The sequence below is a fragment of the Aulostomus chinensis genome, chromosome 3 (genome assembly GCF_037954235.1).
Source record: "Aulostomus chinensis isolate RoL2024-O1b breed Wild chromosome 3, RoL_Achi_v1.0, whole genome shotgun sequence".
Lineage (NCBI taxonomy): Eukaryota > Metazoa > Chordata > Actinopteri > Syngnathiformes > Aulostomidae > Aulostomus > Aulostomus chinensis.
Window position 1 is genome coordinate 6092635 of NC_141322.1, and position 13560 is coordinate 6106194.

The 13560-nt window shown below is 40.6% G+C and overlaps 1 protein-coding gene across 1 annotated transcript; it reads left to right on the forward strand.

The window, feature by feature from the left end:
- The first annotated feature begins 10081 nt into the window (after window positions 1-10081).
- LOC147267448 (acidic mammalian chitinase-like) lies at window positions 10082-13432 on the forward strand. The gene is made up of 12 exons (XM_086200584.1): window positions 10082-10208; window positions 10326-10384; window positions 10486-10512; window positions 10608-10812; window positions 10934-10990; window positions 11266-11431; window positions 11553-11677; window positions 11762-11885; window positions 11972-12154; window positions 12261-12377; window positions 12467-12599; window positions 13102-13432. The coding sequence occupies exons 2-12, from the start codon at window positions 10360-10362 to the stop codon at window positions 13350-13352; spliced, it is 1413 nt and encodes a 470-aa protein (XP_086056710.1). The 5' UTR covers window positions 10082-10208; window positions 10326-10359; the 3' UTR covers window positions 13353-13432.
- The last annotated feature ends 128 nt before the right edge of the window (window positions 13433-13560 follow it).

The window sequence follows — 13560 nt, forward strand, 5'->3', positions numbered from 1 at the left end:
TACAGTAGAAGAAGAAGATACATCAGAACATTCAGCTGTAATATTTTGTATTCGTAGGTATGGATTTCCGACTGACGAATTATAGATAAAGAAATGGTCACTGTTTGAACTATGCAGACAACAATTTAACCCAATCTGAGAGCAGCTACAACACAACATACTGTACACTCCACCATGGACATTTAGACACAACACAAAAATAACACAACAGCTTCACCAGAAGATGACAAGAGCAAGACAGTTTCATCAGCTCATCTTACCTCCATGTGAAGTTACTTTTCCTTAAATATGCCAGATAAAACTATCATCAGTTTCCAGGTCCAATAATTTCTCTTTCTCTGTCACAATCAGCACAATATTCTAATATGCTGTGACATTCTGACCTGGGGGCAATGCTAGATAAACTTAAATGTGGAAAAAAAGTCTTTGAGTGAAGGAAAGAGTCAGTGTAAACTCAAAGTTCACCGTTGTTGCATGTTGCACATCTTATGCTCTCTTCATCATCAGACTGGCCTCTACCGCAGCTCAGGTTGGGACAGCCTGACCATTACATTTTGAACTGGACAATCAAACTGTTTTCAAATGTTTTGGGCCATGAGCATTTACTAAAAAAAACCAAACTGAAACCTTCGCATAAATTTTGTATTCTTATTTTGACCCACCCATTGTGAATGGCTCTAGTGTCATATTGTAAGGTGGCCGTTCTGGCATTTGCCCAGATTGCCAACCCATCATTGATGTAGTGTGATAATCTCTGAAGAAGCAGGTGGAGAAGAGGACGATTAGATGTGGTTTTTTTAATTTTATCATTCCAAAACAATTACTTTGAAAAGAATTAATCTTTTGGGTGAATGACGTCAAGTCAAGTCAGTTTTATTTGTATGGCGTCAAATCACAACAAAAGTTATCTCATGACACTTTCCAAGTAGAGCAGGTCCAGTACCACACTCCTTCAATGAATTTACACCCAACAATTCTTCATCAGTAAACACATCCTGTAACAGCGGCGGCGGAAACCTTCCTTCTTACAGGCAGGAACGTCGAGCAGATCCAGGCTCAATGGGGACGGCCTTCTGCTTTGACCGGTTGGAGGGAAAGAGAGCAGGAGAGCAGGACAGAGACAAAGACAGATAATGGAGGAAGACTGATATACAGAAGGAAAGAGAGGGACAGAGATAAAGAGAGAGAGAAAGGGAAGAGACTGATGGACAGACGGGGACGTGAGCAGGTGCAGCTACAGGTGGCAGCTTGAATGAACTGAATTAGATCATAAAAAAGATCTGTTTTAGTTCATCTGTTCAGTGCTCCAGGGGGGCTGGAGCTTTTGAATCAACTCTCTGCCCTCTCATGATGCGTCACCATCTCCTCCTGGATCAAATCTACATTGAACTCTTCCATATGAGGTCTCCTCCGATAAGGGATCTTATCATGAGAGCTCAATTCTGTGGCTCACCAGCTTTGTGCTTTGTGCCCACTCTTCTGGAGAATTCCCCTTTGTGTCATTACAATGATTTATTATGATAATTTGTATACGATCTTCATAAAAGGGCACTGGGGACACAGGTCAGAGTATTGTTTGTTCTCTCAGGGGAATTTTTATTGGGCTTTGCTTTCGTGGATATGGAGGTTATAGTAAGTTCTGAAGGACTAGAGGAGGATTAAATGAAGTTGAAGATGAAGGGATTTGTCAATTGCAATTTGTACACTAACGGGCATCGAGCCAGCTTGATGGGAGGACTGGATGGCAGACTCGTTCTTGGGAGGGGAGCGCAGGCCAGTGTAACAGCAATGCAGGTGGCGGTTGGTGCAGAGAGATGGTGGAAACACAGAGAGACTGCGAGACACCAAGGCCAAACTACAAAGTGTAACAGGTAATGAGGTGAGAGGTGAGGAGGAGATAGGAGAGGAGAGGAGAGAGGAGGGGAGGGGAGAGGAGAGGGCTCCATGTAACCAGATGTGTCCCCCAGCAGACTAAGCCTACAGCAGCATAGCTATAAATGGTTCAGAGCTACCTGAACCAGTCCTAACTGAAAGCTCCGTAATAGGGGACGGTCTTAAGCCTGGACTTAAATGTAGTTAGAGTGTCTGCCTCTCTGACCCATGGAGAGAGCTGGTTCCACAGTAGAGGAGGAATCACTAAAAGACCTGCATTCTGGGAGCAGAGTGCTCTGGTAGGACAGTAAGGAATAATTAGCTCTTTCAGATAGGATGGAGCTTTATCATTGAGAGCCTGAGAAGTCAGCAGAAAGATTTTGAAGTTGATTCTAAATTCTACAGGAAGGCAGTGGAGAGAAGCTAAAGTGGGAGAGCTTGTTGCTGTGCAGATGTTCATGTAGCTGCTCCAGGACAACCGTCTCACGGATCTTGGAGTTGTAGGGGAGGTTGGATATAGGCCTATACTTGGCTAACACATCTAGGTCAAGAGAAGTTTTTTTTTTTATGTAACGGATTAATGACAGCCACCTTAAAGGCTTGTGGCACATAACCTGTGACTAAGGAAAGATTAATTTGGTTCAATCTAGAAGTGTTGATTAAGGGGAAGGCATCCTTAAGTAAGCTTGTCGGGATGGGATCCAGCAGACAAGTGGCTGACTTGGAGGAACCGACTGCAGAAGTTATGTAAGTCTGACAGGTCGATGGGGGAGAAGCTGTCCAAGTATGCACCAAGTCTGGGAGGTGCTTCGATGGGAACTGTAGTCTGTCCTCCATTACTGGCAATCTTTGTTCTAATATTCACAGTCTTTTCAGTAAAGAAAGATAGGAAGTCGTTACTGCTGAGAGTTGGGGGGATGCATTGCTCAACAGCACTATGGTTCTTTGTGAGCCTGCCCAAGGTGTTGAAGAGGAACCTGGGGTTGTTCTTATTCTTGTCTATTAAGGATGAGTAGTAAGTGCTTCGAGCATTACGAGGTTCTTTTTTATATACAGTATTAATAAATTATCCTTCCAGGCTTGGCGGTCTTCCTCATGCCGGCTGGAATGTGTCTTCCATTCCAGTTGTCTGGTCTTCTGTTACAAGGCACGCAGCTTTGGGCTGTACCAGGGAACTATTCTTTTTGGTTGATAACCTTCTTTTTCAGGGGAGCTACGGTATCAGGTGTTCCAAGGAGTGCTGCTGCAGTGCTGTCCACAAGATAGTCTACCTGCGAGGGGGTGAAATCAACATAACTGCCCATTATAGTACTACAAGATGTGGCAGCAAGCTCTGCTGGAATAAGCTCCTTAAATCTAGAAACAGCAGTGTCAGACAAACATCTGCTGAAGCGGGATTTTTTTCCCAGGTAGGATATAATTTGTTAAAGTAAATTCAAATGTAATTAAGGAGTGATCAGACAAGACGGGGTTCTGAGGAAGAACTGTGATGAGGTCAGCTTCTATTCCATAAGTGAGTACTAAATAAAGGATGTGATTAACAGTGTGGGTGGGTTTGTTTACCCTCTGAGAGAAGCCAACTGAATCAAGAAGCAACTTAAACGCAGTGGCCAGACAATCATCATCAACCTCCACCTGGATGTTTAAGTCACCCACTATAATGACTTTGTCTGAATTCAGTGCCAAGTTTGACAGAAAGTCAGGGAATTCTTCTAAGAACTCAGAATAAGGTGCAGGAGGATGACACACAACTGCAAGTAAGAGTGGTTTCTCTGCTTTCCAGTCTGGGTGGGAAAAGCTGACAGTCAGGCTCTCAAATGAATTAAATGAACAATCAGGTCGGGGTGAATAAGCAAATTTGACTGATAAATTGCAGCTACTCCTCCTCCTCTGCCAGTGGTATGAGGTACATGGTAGTTCATGTAACTAGGAGGGGAAGAAGAAGTGCTCTTCTGTAATTTGCCAATATTGTCACCTTCAGTCATTTTTTGACAATTTCTTCTTTGTCTAACACAACTCCTTATATTATAAATGTTTATTCTCCAGTTTTTTTGTGTTTTCTAAAAAAACTTGAAAAAATGGCTTAGGTGACTATTTTAAGAAGGTGATGATAAGCAGAGTCACATAAAATGAAAAAAAAGGTACCATGGGGGACCCTATAAAATGACATGCAGGTGAAAATCTCCCAATATTTGTGTTCTAGTGTTAAAATACTATGAGAAGGTGCAGCCATAAAAGCATCACGTCTGAGTTTTGGAGCATTACATAACAGAATATTTTGAATATATGAGACCGCCACCTGCAACCGACTGGTGGCCCATTCAAGTTGAACCCCGCCTCTCATCCAATGTCAGCTGGGAGAGGTCCCTGTGACCCTTAACGGATAAGCAGTATAGAAAATCGATGGATGGATGATTCCACCAACAGGAAGTTAACTGAGAAAATCAAAAGCCTTCACTACCCTCAAGCTACTCGTTAAGGGACTGGTCACACTGACCACATAGAGCGGGGAAAAAAAACAGAATGAAAAAAACAAAATTCGTCATTTATTCGTCAACTTTCGCATCATCTAATCTGTGGTGGCTGAGCTGGCCAAGGCATCAACTTTCAAACAACTGAAAGAAAATCGTAAGCCATGAGCAACTGTGCAGCGTCAATGGTTTACATAAGAGCAAATGAAGCACGAAATGATAAGACAGCTCTTTTCCTCTGTCTTTGAAGACCTTGACAGCTTGTCATTATGATAGAGAAACCAAATACACGTTTATAAGCAAAGGTTAGTTTTATAACTGTCAAGAGTTGATTAATAATTTATTTGTACTCCAATACAGTATGTTATCTGGTATCAGCAACATTCACATCTAAACCTTTATGTTCAGTGTTGGCTAGCATTTGACTACAGAGCAGAGATAAAGGAATCTAGATATTAGCTCCAAACCTTCAGCAATTTCGTGTAATATAGAAGGAGGGACAAAGTGTTCAGCAAGAACAACATTTAGATTACCAGGTGTTATATATCTACTGACTTTTAACTGCAATAATACTCGGGAGGCAGGAGTATGCTCGAACGTGTGCTTTTACTGAACTTCGCTGTTGCCACACAGAACAATACATTCGGGTTACCCATCATGCCCAGACCCAACTATGGTGAACGTGTGGGAACAAACATAACACCAGGTATAACAAAGGTATGAAGAATTCAGCTTTGTATAATAACAGGGAATGATTTGGATCTCACACATTTGAATGAAACATGATGCACTTAATTTAACTGGAAAACAAAGGAAACCTTGGATGCACAAATTTGGTCCAGCATTGGGGGAGGGGCCTAATTAAGTCCTGCTAAAGTTTCTCAGTGGCTCATGAGGCCAAAAACTTTGGCTTCTAATAGGGCATGCTTTGGCTTCTAAGTGGGCATGCTCTATGGGCCACACGGGCCACAGAGCATGCCAGTGTCCAGTTTAACCCTACGTCAACTGGAACGGTGATAAGATTATTTAATGTTATGGCTCTACTAGACTTTCTAAATATTATTCAACCAAATATATCAATTTATGATAGTTAAGTGCATGAGATCTTACCATTTTGTTCATGCTGTAACTGTAAAGAAATGCAGTGCAACACTTGACGCACATCATATACTACTTGTAATTACACAGTTTACCACAACATGTAAAATTGGCTTTGATGTCTGGTGTACTTCCTGCATCCAGGTGTTATTATAACTATCAGTGCTGGTAACTGACAGTCCCACCAGTATTAGAGCAGAGTGATGCAATAAAAACTTGGTGCTTGTACTGTGTCAAGTAAAAGTTAATAACTTGATTCGTACTCTAACAAAGCAGAAATGTAAAATGACTGAGTTCGATGGGATGACTTATAACTTTACACAACCCAAAGAATGTAAGGTAACTCATCCCAGCAGGCTCCTTCTGTGAGATTTCTTCCGTCTTTATCAGCCTCCCTTTAAATCAGTTTCTAAGCTGCAAAACTCAGTTAAATGAACATGTCTTCTAATCTGTCACATCTGAATGCCAATATTAAATAGCTGCCTTCATTATTCTGGAAGATTATATAACATTCATTATACTGTGAGAGGCAGACACTTTAACTACGTTTAAGTCCAGGCTGCATCGCCCCCCCCCCTTTTATTCCCTACTATTACACCGGCCTGCGCTCCCCTTCCATGAACCAGTCTGCCATCCAGTCCCCCATCAAGCTGCCTTGCTCTCCCTGCCTCCCCTTCCAGAAGCTTCCTTCTTCAACTGTTATTAACATTTCCGTGTTTCCCACATTTTGTATTGTAAACTGTTTTCTTGTCTGTAACAACATCTACTGCACGTCTGTCCGTCCTGGGTGGGGGATCCTCCTCTGTTGCTCACCCTGAGGTTTCTCAGATTTTTCCCTGTCAAAAGGGTTTTCTATGGAGTTTTTCCTCAGTCGATGTGAGGGTCTTAGGGCAGAGGATGTTGTTATGATGCCACGTGAAGCCCTTTGAGACAAACTGTTTGTGAAAATGGGCTGTACAAATAAAATTGCCTTGCCTTGCCTTGTCAGGTCATGACACAGAACCTATGATGAACACTTTTAGGTGTTGCACATGTCCAACATGTCTGCTCGCCTTTATATAACACACCTCCACTCCTACAAATCGGTTTGGGCTGCCACTTAAATGTCCCCCTCATGGTCATTATAAACACAACATTCATTCAAACTGGGCCCCTCCTCCCAGAAGCACACAAGCTCACAAGCTAAGCGAGCTAAGTGGACAAGCCAAACCTGGCTAAAAGCAGAAAGCCAGCAGATAACAGACCAACTGCACACGTCTCTTCAGGCCCAGCCTCTCCTTTAGTGGGTAAAAGTCGGGGAAAGCCAACACTCCCATTACTCGCCCAGAAATGTCAAGACAAAACAAAATCATTGAAATACAATTACTGCAGTATTAAATCTCTTCTTGCAGATTAATAATCATTGGACCCCAGTGTTTTGAATACACTTGCACACAGTTACCCTGCCAAGTGTTTATTTCCACTGCCTCCTCAGGATTGTACCTGGTGATGTTCCAGCTGTGTGAAAGGATCCTCGCGCATACCTTAAAACATTGTTCAAAGATCCTTAAAACGCTCAATTCTTTTGAGTTTCATAATACACATTTGTATGCTTTGCCAGTGTGTACTTTCTATCACACACGTGTTTTTAGTAATATGTAATTTGTTTTATTTTGCCGGAAACATTTTTCAGAAGTTAAATCAACACTTTCTCCTGGGGTGAACTACAAAAGCAGCTTGAAGTAACCTGAAGTGGCTCTCTTATCTTGTAGAGATATAAAGTGAGCTCTTGTTTTGCACTGCTTTTAGTGTACATCATACAGTATGGCTTATCATAATCTGTCTGCTTAAGTCACTTATCTTATCCCTTCCTGTACCAACAACATGCTTATTATACCTCCAGCACCTTTTAATTATGTGAGGACCAAAATCAGACTGTTCAGTGATACACAATGCTGCTGAACTCTCGAGGTAAGCACAAATTCAGCAGTTTAAGTTCACCTGTGGAGAGGACATTTACCTTTTAACTGCACGATATTGCTGGACATGAGTGACAGTCGAGTCTGCATGAATTTAAAAAGAGAGTTCTGTTGAAGGACACACACACTCTTTGCCATCTTATCTCACATCTTGAACATACGCATTGATTTTTTTTAATGTTAAGGTAAGACTAAAATGAAGTACAAAGCACCGCAGAAAATTCTCATTATACAATACAAAGTCAAAATATACTCAAGCGTAAGACTAATATTGAATTTCTAATATCAATAAAGAGTACAAGTGCAACCTATTCATACGTGCCAATTTTTTTTTCAAATACATAGGAAGTATTTTCTTTAACAGAGTTTTCACATGTGTATGCTTATCTTTGGTCTTCAGTGAGCCCAATACTGTACTTGATTGTTCTCTTTGTAGATTCTCTTGTACAGACATTTAGTCTCTTTCCTAAAATGGTAGAAATGGTCCTGGATAAGCAGTTAAAAAAATGGAGTGTTGAACCAGTTTTAGTAGGTTTCAGTGCATTTTTAGGAAGTAGGTGTGTTTGCTTTGGTTTGTGATGTTTTCAGTTATGGGCATTAATTGCTTAACAAAAGATGTAATAAACTCGAAGGGTACCCAGAGAGCACAGACACCAGCTGAGGCTAACAGTCCCAGATTAAAGACTGATCAGAATCTATTAAAATTCCTACACATTCATAGATATAATCACTGCAAATTTCCTAGATTGCCATATTTCCTGAGGAATTCACAAGATGTCTAAAAATGCTTCCTCCTTGGCTCTGCACCTTCCTCTCCTTCCTGCATGACTTTGATACACAGAAAATAATACACAGAAATGATTCTACAGATTGATGTATTTATGTATACAGGTCTTTTTGAATACAGTACACCTGTAAACTCAAACTGTTCATGTTGTTTTGTACACCCTAACACACACACCCACCCATGTGCCACACAATGCCTTAGCCATGTCCGCACTTATCTCTGATTATGTGGAACGGAAAGCAGCCAGTCGTGGAACATCTTGATGGTCAATGGTCACGGCCGCTGCTCAACAAAGCACAGAGATAAAGTAATCAAAGTTGTTAATCTCAGAACTAGAGCAGCACAGTCTCATGCTATTTCACAAGGCATCTTAGTGTATGTGCACCTGCTTTGATTATTGTCGCAAATTAGTTTCAGTTGAGATTTTAGCACCTAATCTTCACTTGAATTGTGAGATATGTGTCATCGCCTGCAGACAAATATTATTATTCTCCCTAGAAAGTTTATACTTTGTACATTTCATGTATCTGGAAAAATAAATCCTTTAGTGAACATTTAAACAAAGTAAATGTAACTGAAATGCCATAGAATTGTACTTATGTATGGATTTTTTAAATTCATGTAATGATAAATTGAAAGAGTTGTGACTGTAAAAGGAATGTATGATTGATATTTGTTGAAGAGACTAAAACCTCAAAAATGTTTTAGTTCCTGGCATAAAGACTTGGCAATCAAGCACAAGTTCATTTGCAGTCACTTGTAATTATATGAAACAGAGAACAGCAGTGAAACTATGAATCTACATCTTAACTATGATAATTAAAATGGTTTTAAATGATTTTTTAAATGACTGAATTTTAAATCAGAATGTTTACCAAGTCAAAAATTTGTTTTTCTTCTTATTTGAGCTGCACTTTAGCGTGTGTATCTATCTATCTATCTATCTATCTATCTATCTATCTATCTATCTATCTATCTATCTATCTATCTATATCTATATATCTATATATCTATCTATATATATATATATATATATATATATATATATACATATATATAAAAATCTTTCTTCACTTGGACGTTTAAACTTTCTCGCTGAAAAAAACATAAGCACATTGTTTGGAAGCCAGACCTGCCTCAGTATTCAAGACACACATGAGGAAACAAGCCTCTATGTCACTCAGAGTACACTCCATTGTGTAGGGGAGCACTGGCTGTTCTCAGAAATAAACTTAACCATGGTGAAACTGCTTGAAGCCCGCCTCTCGCCCGTTGACGCTGGGATAGGCTCCAGCCCCCCCGCGACCCTTAATGTGTAGGAATAAGCGGAAGATGATGATTTCCTGACAATTCACCTGTGTTTTGACTGCATGCATATTGATCATTTTGTTTTGTTTGTAATTATTTGACTTTTTTCTTGTTTTAACCCAGTCCTTGTTTTTTTTTTGTATGAAACAATTTGAGTTGTTCTATACATGCAATTAGTCATCTTGTGATTAGCATTTAAACCTATAAAATTAAAAAAGTATTTTGCATATATTCCCATGTTTTGGTGTTCTATAACAGAGAAGTAGTAGGTGTCCTTTTTGATGTGGTAATTCTATTTGTTTCTGAAAAAAAACCAAGTCAGATTATAATATTTATTCAGAAGATCTTTCAAACAAATGAAATAGAATACAGGCACTTTCATCTCCTGTCAACATTGAGACAATTCCATACATGAAACAAATGATCAGGATTATGATCCACAGTCATTGAAGGACATTTGGGATGGTAGCTTATATAATACGGTCACTGACCTAATTTATAGCCGGCTCATGTGTTGACTGCATGCATGCAATTCTGTGCTGAGTAAATTATTGCCTGCTATGCCTCAAACTTTACAGGATCTTATCAAAACTAATATTAATATTCATGACATTTACAACCCCTTCTTATCAGGAGCTCGGCTGCCTCCCCCCATCAACAGTATAAAAGGTGAAACCCTGCTGCAGATAAATTGATCTCCCATCCGATCCCAGGGTGAGTTTACAGGGGAAATTATATTTGTTATTTATTTGAATTATTGTGATAATTATGATAATCTTGACAGTGTTTATGTTCTGTTGTTAAGAGCCTGTGTTACTTTTCGTTCCAAAGCATTCCAAGCAAAGTTGAAACAAGTGAGGTTAAGATGACCCGGCTCACAATCCTTGCAGGTTTGGCAGCATTTTATAGATTCATACTACATGTTCATGTCATTTTAGCACTTATTTTCTGTGAAATGTGTTTCATTACTCACATTTTCAATCTTTCTTAGGCTTATGCCTGGTGATTTGCCAGCTGGGTAAGTTGTGAAAATTTGGAAACCAATTTTGAAAATTTATTTTGCGCTTCCATAACTTGAGTGGGTTTCACTAAAACTCCTTTACTCCCACACAGGATCTGCCACCCAAATGGTGTGCTATTTCACTAACTGGTCTCAGTACAGACCAGGTGAGGGGAAATACACACCACAGAGTGTAGACCCCTTCCTTTGCACCACCCTCATCTATGCTTTCTCCATCATCAATCCTAACAATGAGCTGGTTACTTACGAGTGGAATGATGATGTCCTCTACAAGTCTTTCAACGCACTGAAGACCAAGTAAGCAGACGATGTTGTTCAGTGTCCTCCACCACACAAAATCCTCAGTGAGGCTAAAATAATGTCTGAAGCTTGACAAATGTGAGATCGTATCTTCATCCTCCGGCTCTGTTATTTCCAGGAACCCTCATCTGAAGACTCTGCTGGCTGTCGGTGGATGGAATTTTGGATCACAACAGTGAGTCATTTTTGAAATTGTAAACATGCATGTACAACTTTGCTTTAGAAAAAAAAAACAGCAATTCGATGTCAACAGCATTGATACAAAAACCACAAGTCCTAATTATGGCTACATATATTATTTTGTGGTTTGTAAAGACGTAAAAAGACTATATTCTGGTGGGTGGGCTGAAAGCCAGCTGCTGAAGGCAAAAGGGCTGAAAGCCTACTGCTATGAAAATAATTCTGAATTCTAACTAGTTTAATAAAAGCCCTAAATAATGTTCCCTGTAGGTTCTCCATTATGGTATCGACTCCAGCCAACCGTCAGAAATTTATCCAGTCCTCTATCAAATTCCTGAGGACTCATGGATTTGATGGTCTGGATCTGGACTGGGAGTACCCTGGAGCCCGGGGAAGTCCTCCAGAGGACAAGCAGAGGTTCACTCTGCTCTGCAGGGTGGGTACACTAAAACATATCAGATTATTTTCTCAGCTGCGACTCAAACAGTGTTGACTTTGCTATGTGGTTTATGCAATGCGGTTGTTATTCTCACTTCATCTTTGGTACATATCTTCAGGAACTTGTGGCTGCCTACAAAGCTGAGGCAAAGGCCACTGGTAACCCTCAGCTCATGCTGACTGCTGCAGTGTCTGCTGGGAAGGGAACAATTGATGGAGGATATGAAATTGCTGAGATTGCTGAGTAGGTTCTGGGTTGAGTTAATCATCGAGCAACGTCAGAGAAGTCAGTAGTTAAACAACTAGTTAAATTATTCTCCGTCTCCAGGCAACTGGACTTCATCAATGTGATGACCTACGACTTCCATGGAACTTGGGAGCGATTCACTGGCCACAACAGCCCTCTTTTCCGTGGCTCAGAGGATTTTGGTGACCTGATCTACTTTAACACTGTAAGTAACATTTGCTTTGGGAAAAAATAACTTGGACAGATTGCTGTCCAAAAACTCTAGCTTAACTTTTTCCATCCACTTTTTAGGACTACGCAATGAGGTACTGGAGAGACAACGGGACCCCAGTGGAGAAGCTGAGGATGGGCTTTGCTGCATATGGTCGTACCTTCCGTCTGACTTCTGCAAACACTGGTGTTGGAGCCCCAGCTAGTGGCCCTGCATCAGCTGGACCATTCACACGTGAAGCTGGATTCTGGTCTTATTATGAGGTTAAGAGTAAATCCATTATAATTTGATGAGTTATTAATTGCACTGTCATTGTATTGTCTGTGAAAAGATGAGCTGTAAAACGTGACCAGATTGTCTGTGGTCCAGATCTGCAGCTTCATGAAAGGCACTACCACGCAGTGGATTGAGGACCAGAAAGTTCCCTATGCCACCAAGAACAAAGAATGGGTGGGATTTGACAACAAGGACAGCTATGAGACCAAAGTAGGTTCCGTGTCTCCTGCGTATAATCTTTGCTCTTGCTATTTATCCAAGATAGTCATGCCAATTCCTGTTAATTTTCTTCCTGGTAGGTACGCTACCTGAAGGAGAATAATTTTGGAGGTGCCTTTGTGTGGGCCCTTGACCTGGATGACTTTGCTGGGCGATTCTGCGGGGAGGGCAAACACCCTCTGCTGTCACATCTTCGCAAACTGCTGAATATTGGTAAGTTAAAGGGATACCTTTCAGCCTGGGTCCTATATTATTATCGGTTTAGGCTGCAGGGACTGATAGGACCAAAACATGGATAGGCTACTCTCTCATGTGACCCAGTGATCTCTTTTGTTTTATTTGTGGATCTGGAAAGACTGTTTCAAGCAAAGCAATAGCCAACAGTGCACAGCTTCCGTCTGAATAATAAAACATGTATGCAGCTCACTTATTGATCACATCCTGTAATTGTACACTGCAGATGCAGAGAGGGGTCTGAAAAACAAAATTAAAAAATGATCATTTTAATAATCTGAAACATAGTTTCTTGTAACTTCTTAATTAAGAATTCAAGTAAATCTGGAACAAATAATTATGAGTTACAACAGAAATACATCGCAATTTCAAATTCAAATTGGTTAATGCAAAGTCAACTTAGGGATTCAGAAAATGAAAAAGTTGTTAATTTCTTTGCTTTAATCAGTAAACTACATGTATTTCTCCCTCAATCATGCAGAGCTGCCCCCACTTCCTCCTACCACCACCCCCAAACCTGGCGCTAGCACTGTTTCCCGCCCAACCACCACTACCACCACCACCACCCACGCTCCAGGATCTGGCTTCTGCAGTGGCAAAGCTGACGGCCTGTATCCCCACCCCACAGACAAGGCCAGCTTCTACATGTGTGCTGGGGGCGTGACCCATGTGAGGGCCTGTGGAAGTGGATCAGTCTTTGATGACAGCTGCAAGTGTTGTGTGTGGCCATGAGCACAAGTGTATAACAGCTGATTCAAATGTCATCTATTAAACAGCCTGAAGTTCTCTTATATCCATTGTGCATACAATCATTCACCTAAAAGTGTTGATAGTGTTAAGTGTTGTGTTGATATTATTTTCCTGTGAGATATGTAAATTGTAAAAACTGTATTGAAAAACTTTGGTCCAAATATTTGAGCCTTGGCCTTCATTTAATCTC